Source organism: Delphinapterus leucas, chromosome 17 (assembly GCF_059928025.1).
Source record: "Delphinapterus leucas isolate spDelLeu-1000000601 "Yukka" chromosome 17, BTC_Dleu_Yukka2, whole genome shotgun sequence".
Lineage (NCBI taxonomy): Eukaryota > Metazoa > Chordata > Mammalia > Artiodactyla > Monodontidae > Delphinapterus > Delphinapterus leucas.
The window spans coordinates 55,310,585-55,333,775 of NC_143145.1; the positions used below are offsets into that span (position 1 = coordinate 55,310,585).

General features: G+C 32.8%; 1 protein-coding gene across 1 annotated transcript in view; it reads left to right on the forward strand.

The window, feature by feature from the left end:
• The window catches only part of MMP16 (matrix metallopeptidase 16), a 357,858-nt gene that overhangs the window by 188,636 nt on the left and 146,031 nt on the right, over positions 1 to 23,191 (forward strand). The window contains exon 4 of the mRNA XM_089898989.1: positions 3,484 to 3,788. Within this exon, the coding sequence (XP_089755115.1) occupies positions 3,484 to 3,788 (305 nt within the window). The remainder of the gene's footprint in view (positions 1 to 3,483; positions 3,789 to 23,191) is intronic.

A 23,191-nucleotide genomic window follows, 5' to 3' on the forward strand; every position in this document is an offset into this window, starting at 1 on the left:
ACATTTTGCCAAAGATATATAGATGGCCAAAAAGCACATGAAAAGACGCTCAGCATCACTAATTATTAGAGAAATGCAAATCAAAATGACAATGAGTCATCACTTCACACCAGTCAGACTGGCCATCATCAAAAAATCTACAAACAATAAATGCTGGAGAAAAGGGAACCCTCTTACACTGTTGGTGGGAATGTGAATCGGTACAGCCACTATGGAGAACAGTATGGAAGTTCCTTAAAAAACTAAAAATAGAGCTACCATATTATCCAGCAACCCCACTCCTAGGCATATATGCGGAAAAACCATACTTCGAAAAGTTACATGCAACCCAGTGTTCTTTGCAGCACTATTTACAATAGCCAGGACATGGAAACAACCTAAATGTCCATCAACAGAGGAATGGATAAAGAATATGTGGTACATATATATACAACGGATTATTACTCAGCCTTAAAAAATAATGAAATAATGCTATTTACAACAACATGGATGGACCTAGAGATTGTCATACTGAGTGAAGTAAGTCTGACAGAGAAAGACAAATATATGATATTGCTTATATGTGAAATCTAAAAAAAAGGGTACAAATGAATTTACTTACAAAACAGAAAGAAGTAAAGTCGCAGATGTAGAAAACATACTTATGGTTACCAGGGTATAAGTGGGGTGGGAGGGATAAACTGGGAGATCAGGATTAACATATACACACTACTGTATATAAAATAGATAACTTATAAGAACCTACTGTATAGCACAGGGAACTCTACTGAACACTCTGTAATGGCCTATGTGAAAAAAGAATCTTAAAAAAGAGTGGATATATGTATATGTATAACAGATTCACATTGCTGTACACCTGAAACTAACACAACATTGTAATACAACTATACCGCAATAAAAATAAATTAAAAAATACATATGAAAAAATTTAAAAAAAAATAATTCTTTAACAAACAGACCTATGGTTGTCAAGGGGAAGAGGGAGTGGAGGAGGGATGGGTTGGGAGTTTGGGATTAGCAAACACAGACTATTTTATATATATATATCTGAATTGCCTTGCTGTACACCAGAAACCAACACAAAATTGTAAATCACTATACTTCAATAAAGTAATTTTTTTTTTTACAAAAGAAAACAAAACCAGCAATTTAGAGACTAAGAAGCTAAACAAAGTTGTTGATGCCCCAATATAGTTTACTCTTTTTCAAAAGAGAGTTCAAAGCATCACACTAAATGGGATACAAAGTTAAAACAAACAAACAAAACACTAAAACAACAAAAGATTTCATAATTTTCTCCCTGAGCAGGCATGAATTCTTTTGCTCTATCCATCCTTTGGCTCAGGTAAAAAATAATAATAATAATGGTGTCTTCCTTGACACTTCCTTTTCCCTCAGAGCTCATGTCCAGCCATCAGTACATCTTGGCAAGTGTACCTTTAAAATATATCCAAAATCCAACTATTTCTCAATATCTCCACTGGTACTCCCCTGGCCCAAAGCAGTATCATTTCTCACCTGAAAATTTGCAAGAGTTCTCAGTGGGTCTCCCTACTCCTGCTCCACTTCAATATATTTTCCACATAAAGCTCGATCATTTCTTTAAAGCATAAGTCAAATGTCACTTTTCTGCTCATGACGCTCCAGTTTTTTCCTCTCAATTGGAGCAAAAGCCAAACTTCTTACAGTGGTCAACAAGCCCCTATCTCATTTGATTCTCTGTTGCTTTTCTGACCTCAAATCTTGGCACTTGCCCTCTGTCTCTGCTCAAACTATACCAGCCACCTTGCCATTCTTCGAACTTGCCGAGCATGTCTCCACCTCAGAGCATTTCACTTGCCATTTCTTCTTCCTGGAATACTCCCTGCCCCAACTCCATTTCACTTGGTTCACTTCATCATTTTCTTTATGTATAGTAAATGATACTTATCATCAAATAGCCATTGTAAGTCTGGTCTATGATACGTATTAGAAAATAGTGAAAACCTTGTTTCAGATGTGTGGCCTAGCTTAGAATTTAATATAACTGATTCTTGAGTGAGAATGTTTGGGATGAAAAACTAGCTCTGCCCTTCTAAATTTTCTTTAAATTCCTCTAAATCTCAACTTCTTGCTTTGTAGGGTAGGTATACATGTCCATCTCACTGGGTTACTCAGGGGATATATAAGATATTGTGAAATGCTTGCCTGGCTCATAGTAATTAATTAATTCCATTATTATTATGTCAGTATAATTCCTGCCTAATGTTTGTAATTATCCTGACATAGTTACAATTGTGTGAAAAATATAATCTGCATACTATTTTTGCACCAGAAATTATATCTTAAATATTTTTACATACAGCTAAATAGCTTTAAAACAGCAAAATCAAATTTTGCTCTTTCAAATTTCAAATCCTGTGTATATTATGGCATGCAATAGAGACACCATGATTTGTATATCATCTAGCCTCCAATTCTCTTTCATTATTGTGCTGCAATAATAAAAATGCATTGCAATAATAAAATAATAATATTCACCTGAATATTATACCCTCCTATGCATTAAGACAGTCCCTTAGTGAAATTCATGGATTCACGGGTGTAAGATTATTGGTTGAAGTGGTCTGAAACTTAGTTATAACTCCTATGAAATTTACTCATTACTTTTCACAAAGATGGTATGAACTTATACTACCACAATATAAAATACTTACATATATATATAAATTTGTTTCATTTATGTTCTATTTAGAAAAAATAGAAAAATAAATGATAAAAGAGAAATATCTGATCAGTGCTAGAGAAAAATACTTATATCTTTTTCCATTTGTTATTAACCTCAAGACAAATAAGCTAATAATGTCCAAGTTACTTCTTTAAATTCATATAACTGTTAAATATTTGTATTAAAAAGCTATTCACTCTCATTGCTTTATTTTGACTAGAAATAAGTATATAAAAAACAATCGAATATCAGGAACTGTAATTAAATTATATTTTCTTTAAAAACTGAGAAATAATTTTGTATCCACTGATTTGTTGTTCATGGATAAGAGCATAAAGACATTGTTTGAAAGCAGCATGTGTGCACAAAATACTGTGCCCCTAAAAGTAATTATTACCAGACAGAAATTGAATTTTTTATTTCAGCTTGAAACTGCTGCACCTGTTTGATCATTTGGCAAAGCTGCCTTTCTATTGTTGTTCAGGAGACAAAATGACTGATTGATCTAATTACCCTAGTGTTAAGCATTCTGCAGAGAAGATCTTCTCATTTATAGCCTTGGTAGATGAGTACTATATTGCTGAGAATTAAATGACCCAGCACAGGGAAATCTAGCTATAGAGAGAGAAGGAATTAATTTCTTTCCTACTTAATATGAGACGTTTTTCTATTTTTTTACTCAACTGAAGAGAGGAAAATATGTAATAAACCAATCTATAATAAGTCAGATTATATATAATAAAGCCATACTGATTACCCTTTTTTCTAAATTTCAGTATAAAGAACGTAACTCCAAAAGTAGGAGACCCTGAAACCCGTAAAGCTATTCGTCGTGCCTTTGACGTGTGGCAGAATGTAACTCCTCTGACGTTTGAAGAAGTTCCCTACAGTGAATTAGAAAATGGCAAACGTGATGTGGATATAACCATCATTTTTGCATCTGGCTTTCATGGTGACAGTTCTCCCTTTGATGGAGAGGGAGGGTTTTTGGCACATGCCTATTTCCCTGGACCAGGAATTGGGGGAGATACTCATTTTGACTCAGATGAGCCATGGACACTAGGAAATCCTAATCATGATGGTAAGTGCATAGTTTTCTTCATTATAAATACTTCTATTTTTATTTTTGGATGCCCAAGTGATTTACTAATTTAAAAACTTAAACTAAACAAATAATTTGTTTCTAAAATTACTGAAAAATACATGAGACTTTTTATAACATTTTAGAACAAGAATTTGTATGAGTCATTAGACAATAATAGTTTTTCATGTGGCTTTTGATTAAAGATTAGAACTTTATAGTGTATTCTATAAATGCTTTAAAATGAATTTTGTTTTCTATAAAGAGTCATTTAAAAGTTTCTGTAGTATTCAAGTCATGGGACACGCATTAAGTAAATTATGCTATTTTTTTACACTTAATTCCAGTGTTTCTACTTGAAACTTAACCTTGATTGACATTGGTGGTGTAGCTTCTACCATATCTTTTCTGTTTATATTTTTCCATTATAACCTTTCTAATCTGTAAAAGTTTTCTCCTTCTCTTTTGTCTCATAATTTCCTTGGTCTCCCAATCTGACATATTCTTGTATGATATCTTTATAGAAACCAGATTCTTGCAAATCTATTCCAACATATCTATCAGTTTTCTAATCCTTATAGTTATTCTGATATGCAAAAATAATGTAAAAATTAAAAACTCAACAGCTAAAAGTATCGTTACTTGATATAAGAAGCATGTGTTTCTTCCTAGGGAACAATTTTGTGTTTAAAAAATATTCATAGAATTATAGGATTCTAGAGTTATGAGATTCTTAAGTCGCCATCTCTCATAATTCTTGTAATCAATACTTAAATATTTTACTTTTTACCACAGTAGAATGTTGAAAATGCAAGTGTGCATTGTTTAATGACAACTAATCAGCTAATAAAACTCTTAATTCCTCCTTGATGAGTTAAGCCCAGCCGTCAAATTAAGCTTTGTTAGTTTCTTAGAAGGTTTAGTTAGCTGGATTAGTGTAATAGTCTTGCATGTTTAGAACATGTAGCGTTCAAACACATTATGGATAGAATGAATTAGTTGAGTTAAACTTGAAATAACATTAATTTTCAAAGAGAAAAATATAATAAATAACAGTTCATGTTTTCCAAAAGGAAATAAAATATCTAGTATTGAACAAAATGATCTTTTGTATTGTTATTAATAGGTGTATTTGCTACAATATAAAATTATGATTTCATTTTTAAGAACTGGTTTGGAGACTAATGGCAACTATGTTGGGAGGATTCACTATACTGAATGAAAGTCAGATACTTTGGAGTCAAACAGATGTACATTCCTGGCTAAATGTTCAGTAGCGCAAGAACCTTCTAACATACTGTATACTTGATTTCATTCTTTACCTTGTATTGCAGGGCTGGGGACATTGTAAGGAGAACTGCTTTCTATTCAGGCATGTTTAACTTACTGTATAGCTGAGAATCTAATAATAAAATATCTGCAACATGATAGTTGGCCCATACTTGTTTGATACATAATTCATTTAAAATTAAATGTGTTTATTTTTATCAATATCACACAGGAATTCAAATGAAGTAGCTGACTTCTTCAAGTCAATTGCTAAAATTGTTTTAAATAATGGAAAAATATTTGCATTCTAACTAATTGAGAAAAGTAGCACATATAATGGTAGAATTTTGCTGACATAGGCATAACTACATTTGCTTCCAAGGGAAAGATTTTCTTCTAAGCTTCTGAACAGAGAAAATTGTATTTTATTCCAATAATGGGTCTAACTGTTAAAGATACTCTAAATGTGTAGCTTTGAAGTTGTGTTAATTTGGCTTTATGGACTCATAAATTTAAAATTGTTTTAAAATTCTATATGAAGGAGATGGTGCCTATTAAATGGCCTATATTTTCTCTTAAAATATGAAAATCATCAAGAAAGCTGCACAAATCCTTTAAATGTATCCTCTATTAGCTGTACTTTTTTAGGCATTAACCAATACTTTTAAAAAATAAGTTTTAAAATATCTATAGGGGCATTTGAAGTGACATAGGAAATGAGAATTTTTCCACTGATTTGAGTATTATAGGTATTATTAATGTTTATTTGTTTTTTTGTGTGATTTAAGAAGTCTTTCAAGGAATATATATGTGGGAAAGAATTCAGAAATGGGACATAGGAGCTAAATGTGTACACTCAAGTCGATGGACTTTTAACTCAGACTGTGTATTAATACATTTGATTGCCTTTTAAATTATACTGTAGAAGTATAATAACTTTTTACGTATACATATATTAAAAACCTAAACAAAAATTATTTAATATTTAGTGTTTCATTTGGATGAAAATATTTCTTTACTGGTCCAATAAGAATATTTTTCCTTTTGAGTGAGCATAAAGAAAATGATTCTGCAAAATAACAGTGTTCAGAATTGTAGGAGATTAAAGGAAAAGTTAACTGTTCAAGATGTAATACCATAAAGATTTACTGCTTAATTGAAATTCAGACTTTTAACTAGCAACAGGGCAGCTATGGTAAGTCATATGAAGTACTGATCGTTTATCAAAGGAAAAGCCTCTAGCTTTGTTGTGGTACTGTTGAATGTGTGGAGAATTAATGCATTTGTACATCCTAGATCCTTTCTGTAAGGCTGTCTTTTTGTATTACAAATATACAGGCACAATTCTGACATCTTTATTGATAAACCTTTTTGTTTCTTTAATCTAGTCCTCCAATGCCTCCTGGCTTACTTCCCTGAAAATTTTTCTTTCTGTCCTACTCAGAGCTCTTAAGCATCTAGAAAACAGAGAAGCTTGAAAGTTTAGCAAAAATGCAAATGACAGAGCCTCTTGATAAGTACCCAGCTCATTTTCCACATCATATTGCTCAGTTAATGAAGGTAATTTTAATTCTGTCTACCCCGAAAGAGATAAAACAGTGTCTTAGTCTGCCAGTAATCCTTAATTCATTGTTGTCCACTTTCCTATCAATTTGCTTATAGTCATGATACCTTTTGAAAGCTTAAGCTAATGCTCATTAAGGAAATTACACAATACTTACATTAAAATAAATAAATAAGTGCAACACACACACACACACACACACACACACACACACACCCTTAGTAAATAGAATGCCTTTTTTTGCTCCAAGTTTTTTTTTTTTTTTCTTTAAGGAGTGGATAAGAAAAACATCTGCATAGTAATTCTAAACAGAAAATGTTACTGTGATATGGTTTTTAAAAAGTATACATTGCCCGAATGTGTGTTAGGAAATTTAAATCTAGCAAAATGTTAAGATTCATTTTGAGCATCATTATCATATTGTTTCCTTGGCTACTGTATAACGTTTAAATGGTAATGTCAATGTAAACATGAACTTACCACAAAGATTCTTTCTAATTAGACAAGTAATCTACCACAGTCAGAGGATTACAAATTGATAATCTCCAAACAAAAATGTTATCTATTAAAATAATATATAAAACTATGACAAGAGAAATATCCAGATGCATATCTTATTTTACTATGTAGTTCTATTAACTATTCTATTAACAAAAAGAATGCATTGCCTTGGCTCTGTTTGTTGGTGTAAAGGTCACTGTCTAAAGTCAGAAGGTGATCATGAGGTGCTCAGAGCTGTTGTGGCAGTCTATCCACAAACTAAGGAGAGAGCGATGATGATGAAAATTTCATGAGACATCAAAATCCTTAAATCTATTGCATCATTATGACAGTTAATTTTATGCATCAAGTTGATTGGTCTAAGGGATGCCCAGATAGCTGCTAAAATATTATTTCTGAATTTGCCTGTGGGGTGTTTCTGGGAGAGATTAGCATTTGATTTGGTAGACTGAGTAAAGAAGATCTTCCTTCACCCATGTGGGCAGGTATGATCCAATCCATTGAAGGCCAGTATAGAACAAAAGAGAATGGGTGAATTCTGTCTCCCTTCTTGATGTGGCACCTGCATCTTTCCCTGACTTTGTACTTCAGAACTCCTGGTTCTTGGGCCTTTGGACTCAAACTGAATTGTACCATCAGGTTTCCTGGTTCTTCAATTTGCTGACAACAGATAGTGGGACTTCTTAGCCTCCATAACCTTATGAGCCAATTCCTATAATATATCTACTCTAATATAGCCATATATATCCTACTGATTGTATTTCTCTGGAGAGTACAAACTAATATAATCATTAAATGTGAAACGGTCAAATTCTACATCTAAGCCCACAAATTCTTTGAATAGACCAAGTTTAAGTTAAATATCTTCATGATATAATATTTGAGTCAATGGACATGATTTATGCAAACCAGGGAGAGTTAACTTTCTGTAAGAGAGATTTTGTCATTGGTGTGCAAATATAAGTTTACCAAGAGGCACACCTAGGCCTTAACAAGCTGTCTGTCACCTCCCCAATTTTTATGCTCATTTTGCAGCTGTATCTGCTATATAATATTTTTCAGATGCCTGCAGGTTTTGGACTTTGATCTTTGAGAACAGGAAGGGTTAGTTGCCGAACAGATATTACCAAGAGTCCTAGAAGTGCTGCAGTCTGTGGGAATATTATCTGTATCAATCTGTCTTGCGCTTTTTAAAAATATGGGAAGGACTTGATATGACAGGACAGTCAAGGACTTTTACCCATCCTTAAAATTAGAGTATTTATTGAGATTTTAAACTGTAAAACTATTAGCTGTCTGTCACACAGTTATTACCTTATGATGCTTTACCAAAACTTTCTATAGTAATTTGGATTTGAAAACTATGATAGAGATTTTTTGATTGTTTTTAAAAATCTTCCTTCCTTCCTTCCTGGAATAAACTTCATTTCACTGAGTTTATTTCATTTCACTAGACTAGTGACCTAAAGTTTGATAGTCTTTACTTTTTCAAAACCTCTCAATTATGTTGTTCCATATGATTACTATGCAGGCTCTACTTGGTTCTTTATTTTTAGATCTTTGTGTCCAATTAGAGAATAGAAGATGAATTGATGTCATCACACTCAAAATATTGTTTCATTATATCAGTTTTATTAAAGTATATACATGGATCATGTACATTAAAATACATGTAACATAGAGCAGGAACAGATAGAGCCAGACATTTCAATGGCTTAACACAATAGAATTTTATTTCTTGCTCATGTGGTGGGGCAGAGGGACTGTCCACTCAATCAGCCAGAGACCCAGAATAATGGAGGCTCAGCCATCATCAAGACATGATTTTCAGAGTTTCCTAAGGCATAAACGTCCAGACAGCAGATGAGCAAACCAAGGTAGTTTTGCTCATTTGCTTATGTGCCAGACCTGTAAGCAGTAAATATTATTCTTCCCCGAGTTCTACTAACTAGAATTCAATCCTATGGCCACATCTAATCATAAAGAAAGCTAGAGAAGGCTTATTTTTTTTATTGCAGTATAGTTGATTTATAATGTTGTGTTAGTTTCAGGTGTGCAACAAAGTGAATCAGTTATACATATACATATATTCACTCTTTTTTAGATTTTTTTCATATATAGGCTATTAAAGAGTATTAAGTATAGTTCCCTGTGCTATACCATAAGTCCTTATTAGTTATCTATTTTATATATAGTAGTGTGTATATGTCAGTCCCAATCTCCCAATTTATCCCTCTCCCCCACTTACCCCCTGGTGACCATAAATTTGTTTTCTACATCTGTAACTCTATTTGTTTCGTAGATAAGTTCATTTGTACCTTTTTTTTAGATTCCACATATAAGTGATATCATATGATATTTGTCTTTGTCTGACTTACTTCATTCAGTATGACAATCTCTAGGTCCATCCATGTTGCTGCAAATGGCATTATTTCATTCTTTTTTTTTTTGACTAATATTTCATTGTATATATGTACCACATCTTTTAAAATATATATTTATTTATTTATTTTATTGGAGTTTAGTTGCTTTACACAGTTGTGTTAGTTTCTGCTGTACAGCAAACTGAATCAGCCATATATATATATATATATATATATATATATATATTCCCTCTTTTTTGGATTTTCTTCCCTTTTAGGTCACCACAGAGCAACGAGTAGAGTTCCCTGTGTTATAGAGTAGGCTCTCATTAGTCATCTGTTTTATGCAGAGTAGTGTATATATGTCAATCCCAATCTCCCAGTTCATCCCACCCCCTCTTCCCCCTTGGCATCCATACATTTGTTCTCTACATCCATGTTTGTATTTCTGTTTTGCAAATAAGTTCATCTGTACTATTTTTCTAGATTCCACAAATATACGTTAATATACGATATTTATTTTTCTCTTTCTGACTTCACTCTCTATGACAGTCTCTAGGTCCATCCACATCTCTGCAAATGACACAATTTTGTCCCTTTTTATGGCTGAGTAATACTCCATTGTATATATGTACCACATCTTCTTTATCCATTCCTCTGTTGATGGACATTTAGGTTGCTTCCATGACCTGGCTATTGTAAATAGTGCTGCAATAAACATTGGAGTGCATGTATCTTTTTGAATTATGGTTTTCTCCAGATATATGCCCAGGTTTGATGAGCAACTAGTCTGTGTCTGCCACACCAATAAGTTGTGAGGTAAAAACAATGCTAGATTGATATTAGATATACTACTCTGCATCTGTGGGTAAGCTGCTTAACCATAATTTCCCTTAATGCAGATTTTAACCTATTAATCATTATTTAGCTTCTGTCATTCCTCTTCTTATATAGTATGTGTAGGAATTATCTTTCTAATCCATCTTCTTATAGAGTATCTATCCTTAAATCTAGGTAGACAACCAAGTACAATGAAGTGCAATTTTCAAATTTAACCATTAGTTAGTTTATCAAAATAATGTCTTTAAGTTTTTGAAAAAAATCCAGTTGGTTGGAGTTAATAATTTGATAGTATTTTATTGACTAAATTATCAAGACCATTAATGAATTTCTACCTTAGTTTTGTGTAATTGTTTTTTTGCAGTATTACAACCATACCATTACAAAACCTGGCATTCTACCATTTTAGTAATTTCCTTATATTTTAAACACAACAAAACTATCAACTGATTGTTCCCACATTTAATTTATAACTCACTTCTTCGTTTTTAATCAAATATTGCCACGACTTACCTCCTACACAGTCTGTTGATTAGGTATCAAAGCAGTAACAGAAATAGCCCATGTTGCAATTAACAGTGGAAATTATACTTTGCCGTTGACTGGATGCATCAGAGAACAAGAGAATTGGTCTACAAGAGACCAAGACAGGAATGTTCTACCTCTGTTAGGCAAGGCTATGCTAAATGCATTTGCCCTGAACAATGGAAACTGACCTAAGACTATAGAATATCAGCCATTCTCCAGGTTTCAATTGAAATGGTTATTTGGCCAATATGAAGAAAGGTAGGGAAATTAAGAAATAATTTAAAAACTCTCTCTGCTGGTTATTGTCAGTCTCATTCAAAGTTGCATAAAGAAGAAAACAGTGAAAAATAAATACTAATAGAAGCCAAATTTAATTGAAATTATTTAAAATTCAGCTTATATATTTAACTCATTTATTCCTCACACAAATTAATAAGGAAAATAGTGTAATTATTTCCACTTTGCAAGGAAATCGAGGCACAGAAAGTTTGGTAACTTGCTTAAGTTTACCTAGTTAGTAACAAAAAATGATGCCATTAAAAAGATACTGAAAAAACTACCGGAAGGCTCAGGAGAAAAGCCGATTGCTGAAAATACTTTATCGAGTGAACCAGAAAATCAATATTGGAAATAACTCAAAATACCCATAAAGGCTCTCTATGGAACAGGAAAATAAAACCTATTATTGCTTTAAAAACTGAATCTGTCATGTGGAAGAAAATCTTGGTAAGCATTTTCAGAAAAACATAATAAGATAAAATGATGTGAAATTCAAGGATAGATATTAGAATACTTATAGATAACTCCAGTATAAGAAGTAAGATTCTTCCAAAAGAAGGAAGAGTAAAAAATTAAGCAAAATAAGTAAGCAAATGCATATTAGAAAAGTCTTCTAAAGTATGACAGGAGTATGCAATTCAAAAGGAGTCATTGCATTCATGGCAAAATTACCAAATCAGATCCATAAATAAATACATCCTACAAGTAAAAACAAGATCCCATTAACCAAAAGGCAGAAAAAAAAACAAAAACAGGTTCTTCTCAGAGGCCAAAATACAAGGCTAATCATTTTGTGTGTTCTTTTTTTTTTTTTTTTTTTTTTGCGGTACACGGACCTATCACTGTTGTGGCCTCTCCTGTTGTCGAGCACAGGCTCTGGACACACAGGCTCAGCGGCCATGGCTCACGGGCCCAGCCACTCTGCGGCATGTGAGATCTTCCCAGACCGGGGCACAAACCCGTGTCCCCTGCATCAGCAGGCAGACTCTCAGCCACTGTGCCACCAGGGAAGCCCCATTTTGTGTGCTTTTTAACCTTTGCTATGCTAATTGCTAAAAATGATGGAAGAAATTATACATAATATTCTTTTATATTCTAATAGCTTCCTTGCTGTTTTTAATATTAAACTTCATCTGTGGTTTTAAAATATTTCTATATAAATGATCTTTGTTTTAGAAATCATATGTGTTCTGAGTGATACTTCCTTATGATTTGGTAATTATATAAAGGTAGAAGGAAATTGTGGAGTAAATATTCAGCATTTATATAAAATATAACATTAGCATAGAGGTCTACTAATATTACTGTATTTTCATACACTCTCCCTTCAACAAACATTTCATTGATCATTAGGATATTAGTAATATGGTAGAAACCACTACTTCGTATAGTAGGAAACCAAGGGAAAGACTAAACATTACATAAAATCCCAATAAAAATATTAATAAACAATAACATTTTAAAAGAAGATATTTTACAATCTAGGATAGAAACATAATACAATTATTTATAATACTGACTGTGAAAAGTATCATAATAGTGGTTTTAAAAGAGCACTCTTGAAATACCTGCTTCTAGAGGAGTAGATATTTCAAAGATTCTTCTTATTACTAAATAACTAATCAGTGAAGCATACTTTTAACTGAGTAGATGGCATCATATTCAGCAAATAATATCTTCACAATATCAGGAAAACAATGAACTGAAACTAGAGTTTTGAGTAACTTGCATATGTGAAAAGCAGAGACCAAGGTTTATGTCAGGGACAAAGTGAATCTGAAGATTCTGTATTAAAATACCAGCACTTGGATATAGACAATATAATCCAAGATTCATAATATCACCCACCCCCACATACACACTCAGATCCCAGTATAAGTGAATACATGTTCTCTCTAGCAGAAAGCATACTGGGTTTAGGCTCTCAGATGTTTTTCATAGATAGATGTAATGTAAATGTAAAGATTACTAAACATAAAAGGAAATCAAGCATAATGAATGAGAATCAGCTTTAAAAAAGAGATTATTCCCCAGGAATTTAAGTTACTGAAAGTATAAATTTAAAAAGGATACAATTTCAGGGTGTGATAGCTCTAAAAAGGAGAGACGGAATCACAGAAATGAACAAGAAACAAGATATTATTTAAAAAGATGAAGAAGAGATGAAAAATAAAACCTAAAAATGTAATAGTAAGAATAAAATATAATAATAATGGGTAGGTTAAAGAGCAGACTAAAATTAGCTAAAGATAGTGAATAATAAGATAGACCTAAATAAATCCACAAATCATAGTATGGAGGGTAAAAAGGATGAAGCATACAAAAGATTAAGAGATAAGGAAAATAGAACAAAAGATCTAATATAAATACAATTGGAATCCCAGAAAGAGAGAATTACAAAAAAAAAAAAAGATAAGAAAAGAAGCAATATCTGAAGGTATACTAAATGATACTTACCTAGAAATAAAAGTATAAATCCACAGATGGAATCCCAATTTATTCAAAAGAGCATAAATTCAAACACACACACACACTTTAGAGTAAATGCAAGTTACCAAAGACAAAGGAAAGATTTTCAAAACAGATAGATGGAAAGCACACTTCACCTATAACTAGCCAGGAAATTCCCCAGACAATAAGGATCTCAATAACAATGAAATATTTTGAAGTGCTCAGAATAAATTACTATCGGCCTAGAATTATACAACAAAACTATCTTTCAGAAGTTAGAATGAAATAGAAAATTTTAAAAGGATAAAAAATTAGACAATTTGCAATTCAGTTAATAACTCTAAAAGACTTTCTAACACTTGACAAAATAACCCTATAACAAACTTAGATAAAAGAAATAATTTTGATCAAAGAAATTAATAAATATTCCATGTATGAAATAATAGTAATGTGTAATCTGTACAACTAAAAAGAGAAGAAGCTTACTGAAAAATAACTACATGAAAACCAGGGAAGGAGAGATCAATATTGAAACACTCTAAGATTCTTATATAATTTAACAATAAGGTTAAGGAATTAATTTTATATTCTGGTAAACAAGCATAATAAATTGTCAAAAGCAAACAATTAAATAAATAAATAAATATATAAATTAAAAAAAAAACTTTAAGCAGTGCATAACTTCCAAAATATGCATAGACACCAAAACAGGAACTACAAACTTGCAAAAAGGAGACCCCAAAGCAGTGTTAAAAAGGAGACCCCAACAAAGTAAGTTAAACAAAATGAGCAGACAGAAAAATATGCAGCAGATGAAGGAACAAGGTAAAATCCCACCAGACCAAACAAATGAAGAGGAAATAGGCAGTCTACCCAAAAAGAAATACACAGTAATAATGATAGTAAAGATGATCCAAAATCTTGGATATAGAATGGAGAAAATAAAAGAAACATTTAACAAGGACCTAGAAGAACTAAAGAGCAAACAAACAATGATAAACAACACAATTCTCTGGAAGGAATCAAAAGCAGAATAACTGAGGCAGAAGAACAGTTAAGTGACCTGGAAGATAATATAGTGGAAATAAATACCACAGAGCAGAATAAAGAAAAAAGAATGAAAAGCATTGAGGACAGTATCAGAGACCTCTGGGACAGCATTAAATGCACCAATATTCGAAGTATAGGGGTCCTAGAAGAAGAAGAGAAAAAGAAAGTGTCTGAGAAAATACTTAGATTATAGTCAAAAGCTTCCCTAACATGGGAAAAGAAATAGTCAGTCAAGTCCAGGAAGGGCAGAGAGTCTCATACAGGATAAATCCAAGGAGAAACATGCTAAGACACATTAATCAAACTCTCAAAACTTAAAAACAAAGAAAAAATATTAAAAACAGCAAGGGAAAGCAACAAATAACATACAAGGGAATCTGCATAAGGTTAACAGCTGATCTTTCAGCAGAAATGCTGCAAACAGGAAAGGAGTGGCAGGACATATTTAAAGTGATGAAAGGGAAAAACCTACAACCAAGTTTATTCTACCCAGCAAGGATTTCACTCAGATTTGAAGGAGAAATTAAAACTTTAAAGACAAGCAAAAGTTAAGAGAATTCATCACCACCAAACCAGCTTTAAACAAATGCTAAAGGAACTTCTCTAGGCAGAAAACACAAGAAAAGGAAAAGACCTACAATAACAAACCCAAAACAATTAAGAAAATGATAATAGGGACATACATATCGATAATTACCTTGAATATAAATGGATTAAATGCTCCACCCAAAAGACATAGACTGGCTGAATGGATACCAAAACAAGACCCATATATATGGTGTCTACAAGAAACCCATTTCAGACCTAGGGACACATACAGACTGAAAGTGAGGGGATGAAAAAAGATATTCCATGCAATTGGAAATGAAAAGAAAACTGGAGTGGCAGTTCTCATGTCAGACAAAATAGACTTTAAAATAAAGACTATTACAAGAGACAAAGATGAGCATTACATAAAGATCAAGGGATCAATCCAAGAAGATATAACAATTAAAAGCATTTATGCAACGAATATAGTAGCACTTCAATACATAAGGCAAATGCTAATAGCCATAAAGAGGGAAATTAACAGTAACACAATAATAGTAAGGGACTTCAACACCCCACTTTCACCAATGGACAGATCATCCAAAATGAAAATAAATAAGGAAACCTAAGCTTTAAATGACATATTAAACATGGTGGACTTAATTGATATCTATAGGACATTCCATGCAAAAAAGCAGAATACACTTTCTTCTCAAGTGCTCATGGAACATTCTCCACGACAGATCATATCTTGGGTCATGAATCAAGCCTTGGTAAACTGAAGAAAATTGAAATTGTATCAAGTATCTTTTCCATCCACAGTGTTATAAGACTAAGGATCAATTAAAAGAAAAAAAACTGTAAAATATACAAACACATGGAGGCTAAACAATACACTACTTAATAACCAAGAGATCACTGAAGAAATCAAAGAAGAAACCAAAACATACCTAGAAACAAATGACAATGAAAACATGATGACCCAAAACCTATGGGACACAGCAAAAGCACTTCCAGAGTGAAGTTTATAGCAATACAATTGTACCTCAAGAAACAAGAAAAATCTCAAAGAACCAAATATTACACCTAAAGCAATTAGAGAAAGAAGAACAAAAAACCCCAAATTTTTCAGAAGGAAAGAAATAATAAAGACCAGATCAGAAATAAATGAAAAAGAAATGAAGAAAACAATAGCAAAGATCAATAAAACTAAAAGATGGTTCTTTGAGAAGATAAACAAAATTGATAAACCATTAGCCAGACTCAACAGGAATAAAAGGGAGAAGACTCAAATCAACGGAATTAGAAATGAAAAGAAGTAACAACTGAGACTAAGCAACTATATGCCAATAAAATGGACAACCTGGAGGAAATGGACAAATTCTTAGCAAAGCACAACCATCCAGACTGAACCAGGAAGAAATAGAAAATATAAACAGACCAATCACAAGAAGTGAAATTGAAACTGTGATTAAAAATCTTCCAACAAACAAAAGCCCAGGACCAGATGTCTTCACAGGCGAATTCTATCAGATACTTAGAGAACAGGTAACACCTATCCTTCTCAAGCTCTTCCAAAACATAGCAGAGGGAGGAACATGCCCAAACTCATTCTAAGAGACCACCAGCACTCTGATACCAAAACCAGACAAAGATGTCACAAAAAAAAAGAAAACTACAAGCCAATATCACTGATGAACATACATGCTGAAATCCTCAAAAAAATACTAGCAAACAGAATTCAACAGCACGTAAAAAGGGAAATACTAGCAAACAGAATTCAACAGCACATAAAAAGGATCTTATACCATGATCAAGTGGGGTTTATCCCAGCAATGCAAGGATTCTTCAATATACGCAAATCAATCAATGGGATACACCACATTAACACATTAAGGAATAAAAACCATATTATAATCTCAATAGATGCCAAAAAAGCTTTTGACAAAATTCAACAACCATTTATGATAAACTTTCCAGAGAGCAGGCATAGAGGGAACCTACCTCAACATAATAAAGGTCATATATGACACCCCCAGCCAACATTGTTCTCAGTGGTACAAAATTGACATAATTTCCTCTAAGATCAAGAAAAAGACAAGGGTGCCCACTCTCACCACTATTATTCAACATAGATTTGGAAGTTTTAGCCACAGTAATCAGAGAAGAAAAAGAAATAAAAGGAATCTAAATCAGAAAAGAAGAAGTAAAACTGTCACTGTTTGCAGTTGATGATACTATACAAAGAGAGTCCTAAAGATGCTACCAGAAAATTACTAGAGCTAATCAATGCATTTGGTTAAATAGCAGTGTACAAAATTAATGCACAGAAATCTCTTGCATTCCTATACACTAATGATGAAAATCTGCAAGAGAAATTAAGGAAACACTCCCATCTACCATTGCAACAAAAAGGATAAAATACCTAGAAATAAACCTACCTAAGGAGACAAAAGACCTGTATGCAGAAAACTATAAGACACTGATGAAAGAAAGATGATACAAACAGATGGAGAGATATACCATGTTCTTAGATTGGAAGAATCAACAATGTGAAATGACCATACTACTAAAAGCAATCTACAGATTCAATGCAATCCCTATCAAATTCCCAATGGCATGTCTCACAGAACTAGAACAAAATATTTCACAATTTCTGTGGAAACACAAAAGACCCCGAATAGCCAAAGCAATCTTGAGAAAGAAAAACGGAGCTGGAGGAATCAGGATCCCTGGCTTCAGACTATACTACAAAGCTACAGTAATCAAGACAGTATGATACTGGCACTAAAACAGAAATATAGATCAATGGAGCAGGATAGAAAACCCAGAGATAAACCCACGCGCATATGGTCACCTTATCTTTGATAAAGGAGGCAAGAATATACAATGCAGAAAAGATAGCCTCTTCTATAAGTGGTGCTGGGAAAACTGGACAGCTCCACATAAAAGAATGAAATTAGAACACTCCCTAACACCACATACAGAAATAAACTCAAAATGGATTAAAGACCTAAATGTGAGGCCCAGCACTACCAAACTCTTAGAGGAAAACATAGGCAGAACACTCTATGACATAAATCACAGCAAGTTTCTTTTTGACCCACCTTCTAGATAAATGGAAATTTAAAAAAAAAAATGGGACCTAATGAAACTTAAATGCTTTTGCACAGCAAAGGAAACATAAACAGATGAAAAGACAACCCTCAGAATGGGAGAAAAAAATTGCCAATTAAGCAACTGACAAAAGATTAATCCCCAAAATTTACAAGCAGTTCATGCAGCTCAATATCAAAAAAAAACCAAAAACAAAAACAACCCAATCCAAAAATGGGCAGAAGACCTAAATAGACATTTATCCGAAGAAGATATATAGATTGCCAACAAACACATGAAAGGATGCTCAACATCAGTAATCATTAGAGAAATGAAAATCAAAACTACAATGAGGTATCAACTCACACCCGTCAGAATGGCCATCATCAAAAAATCTACAACCAATAAATTCTGGAGAGGGTGTGGAGAAAAGGGAACCCTCTAACACTGTTGGTGAGAATGTAAATTGATACATCCACTATGGAGAACAGTATGGAGGTTCCTTAAAAAACTAAAAATCGAACCACCATATGACACAGTGATCCCACTACTGGGCACATATCCTGAGAAAACCATAATTCAAAAGAGCCATGTATCACAATGTTCATTGCAGCTCTACTTACAATAGCCAGGGCATGGAAGCAACCTAAGTGTCCATCGACAGATGGATGGATAAAGATGTGGCACATATATACAATGGAATATTACTCAGCCATGAAAAGAAATGAATTGAGTTATTTGTAGTGAGGTGGATGGACCTAGAGTCTGTCATACAGAGTGAAGTAAGTCAGAAAGAGAAAAACAAATACCATATGCTAACGCATATAAATTGAATGTAAAAGAAAAAAAATGGTTCTGATGAATATAGGGGTAGGACAGGAATAAAAGCACAGAGGTAGAGAATGGACTCGAGGATTTGGGATGGGGGAAGTTTAAGCTGGGAAGAAGTTAATGAGTAGCATTGACAGATATACACTACCAAATGTAAAATAGATAGCTAATGGGAAGCAGCTGCTTCACACAGGGATATCAGCTCCGTGCTTTGTGACCATCCAGAGGGGTGGGATAGGGTGGCGTAAGAGGGAGACATAAGAGGGAGGGCATATCGGGATATATGTATACATGTCGCTTATTCACTTTGTTATACAGCTGAAATTAACACAATATTGTAAAGCAATTATACTGCAATAAAGCTGTTTAAGAAAATAAAGAAGCAAAAACCAGACACAGACATATAAATTTCTTTTCAAAGCAAGGGAAAGATATCACAATTTTAAGAATAGTGATTAATTCTAAGGGAAGCAAAGGAATGAAATACGGACTAGATATAAGTAGATGTAAAGGAGTTGGCAATAATTTATTTTTAAGTTGGGATGATGGATTTTCAGGTTTATATTATTATGCTATGCTTCATAATTTACATATATGTTAAGGATATTGTTTTACATGTATCAAATATTGCATAATCAGAATTATATTATTAGAAAGGGTCTTGCTAAGAGTACAGAACTCCAAAACATTATTTGATCCTAATCAAATATACCACTAACACTGAATAGAACTTTTCCTGCAAAAAAATGTGTTTGAGTTGAGAATTAAGGGGAAATTATAATTTTGACAGAGAAATGGAAAGAAGAAAATATTAAGACAAAGAAACTATATGGAAAAAATCATAGAGTGTAAAATAATTAGGACATGTTGGCCTAGAACAGGATTTCTCAGCCTCAGCACTATTGAAATTTTGAGACCCATAATTTTGGGGAGCAGGGAGGAGTTTCCTATACATTAATTGCATTATCCCTGGCCTCTATCCATAGATGCTAGTATCAGCCTCAATTGTAAATAACCAAAATTGTCTTCCAGCCAAAACTGTCTCCAGTCTTTCCCAACCGCCCACTAGGGGAAGGGGAGTGCAAAATATTCCTCAGTTGAAACCCCTGGTCTAGAAAATGGGATAATTAAATGTGACCATTAGTATTAAGCTAAAACTATGAAGTTCAGTTTTATTTAATTTGTTGAAATTATTTAGTGACAGGTTGATGAAGTCGATTTCTATTATGACCCATTGGAATCCACCAAACTCGATTTAACAAGAGAATAAAATGAACACACCTATGATTTAGAACATTTTATTCAGGTTGCAGGATATAAGCTATCTCATAAGGAGGAAAATATGAAGAGCTGAGTATGAATCTCTTCAGGGCTAATTTCTCTATTTAAATTGTGTGACTTCTGTTGAATATTATCTCCTATACCATTATTTAATTCAAGATATATATATATTGAGAATTACAGAGTAATAAAAAAGGGATAGCATTTGAAAACACTCTACAGGCAATAGTGGATTCTATTAAAATGAGATTATTGTACAAAATAAAACATATAAGCATATGTGATAGATAATTTATTTTTTAACAATAAGATTTGACTTATTCAAATGTGAACATTCTGGTGGCTCCACCCTACCCAAGAGCAAGAACCTTTGATTACTTCTCTGTGGCAATTCTAGTTTAAATTTATCAAACCCACTATTTACAGTTTTTTAAAAAATTCTGATCAGAGTTTCAGGCTGTGTCTTGGATATATTTAGTTCTAAATTTGCTCATGCATAAAAGTAAATACTAGTTTCTGAATACCAAGATATTCAATTTCAGAGTTGGAAAATTTGTCTCAAGTAGTATATTACTATTATATAATGATTCACAGAATCACAACCTATTTCCTATTTACTTAAACTTATTTTTACATATATGAAATGGAATTTCACTCTAAGATTATTCCATATTATATTAATCTGTATTATATACAAATTATTCAATCTAAATTCTCCTTTCTCTGATTTTATCTTAACTTTTTAAACCAAAACCAAACTTTACCATTTTCTTCTATTTCATATTGTAAGTTTTCCAAAGGTGCATATGTATATATGTATGTGTGTATAGTACATTCAGGTTTCCTTAGAGCAAAATTGGTGCTTTGTTAGAACTTTCCTTTCACTTGCCAAGATTGACATTTTTTTGTAGCCACCTTATCCTTTTAATTTTATTTTTAAAAGATGCATATTGGATAAAAAATAAGATCAAGAAAGCTGATATTTAGTTCTAGCAGATTTACTCATTCTATAGCAGTGTCAAAGAAGGAAATACTAACAATAAAATATATATTTTATGGTATATTAAACACATTTTTATATTTATGTATTAAACCAGTGATAAAAAGCCCTGGCTTAAAATAAAAGTTTTTACCTAATGAAACTTTTCATTTAGAGCCCTTTTTGTGGGAGTGAATCTACAAAAATCTTAGCTGGATGAGTGGTACTAATGTTTTTTACCTAATAGAAACACGCTGGGGAAATGTTCATTTCTGATTTGCAGTTTATTTCTCAGCAAGGAGATCCAGAAAAAATAAATTAGTTGCAATTTAAACCTTTAAATTTACCTAAACTTTCAACCTAATTCCCTGGCCTTAACAGATAACCATGCATCTTAAATTGAAATCAGTTTATGTAGTTATATTCACAGATCTTTTCTGCCTCATCTTTGACTTTCACTCATTGTTTCCTCATGAATTCTTGCCTTTGGGAAAAAATGGATGTGTTTTATGCCCATCACCCCTTCCATCATAAAGTTCTACTCAGCCCTCAAGACCCTGCCTTTATCTAATCAGACTATCAAACTTTGTCTTAATCGTTAACTCTTTTACTTGTAACTTTGCGATCCACAAATATATACAGCACATTTACTTTAGTATCTTAAGAACATAATGAATTCTTACATAATAAATGAAACCAAACCAGAGATGAGATATCTTACAACATGCATTTTCAGACATAATAGATCATATTTTTTAACTTCTCAACATATTTAAAATAATCATTTTAATCAGGTAATAAGAGAACTTCAAGTAGAACACTTCACACTTTAGCCTGAGGTCAGCTGGTGCAAGTCACCAGAAGAAAGTAAAAGAATCATTGAAGAAACATTAGGAAATAGGTCCCATTACCTGGGTTTACTATCAACTCATATTATTTAAGTCAAACTAACCTGACTCACACTGATTTATTTTCAGCCCTGACCATATTCTTTCCCAAACGTTATCTCTTCAGTTCAAGGTGGTGGGGTTGGGGCAATGACAGCAGGAAGGAGATCATTATCATCATACCCTTCCCTCAAGTTGACTGTTCTGTCCATTTCTATTCAGGACCCTGGGAGTTTATATCTGTTATTATGCTATTTTTCAAAAATGAAGAACCATTTAACACTACTACCAGCAGTATATGAGTATACAATTTATTGACCATGAGCATAATAATAAATATGATATAATGTTAAAGATAAAAATAAAATAATACTATAAACTGGACTTTAAGCACTGTTAGATGCCATAGATGAATTTTCATTTCACTGCAACTCTATTATGTATAGATTATTCAAAAGTTACAGATGAGGAAAGTAAAATGCAAAGTGTTAAGTACTGAGTCCAAGGTCATAGTTTGTGAGTGGGGATGCAGGTCATCTGCCCATATAGGATAGCTGAACAATATGAAATTTAAACCACCCAAAGCTACCCACCTGAGTTTAACTCCAGTAACACCTAATTTCTCACCTTGACCAATTTGAATAGGTAAAAATGTAATTTCACATATTTATAATTTTTGTTAATACTAGATGGCACATATTTTTGTACATATTATTCAACTGTATGTGTTTTGTGAATGTTCATTAGCTATTTCTCACCTTTGCTCTGATTGGACCATTCTATTGAATTATTTCATTAATTTGTAAAAGACCTTTAAATAGAAAGGATATTGGCAGTTTACCTGATTTGCTCCCACTTTGTCATTTTCAGAAAGTGGGAGAGAGCAAAACTACCTTATTTCATGGGGAAGAATTAGGGGGCTCCCTCTATTTGGCTTGCCTATGGGGAGTATCCCG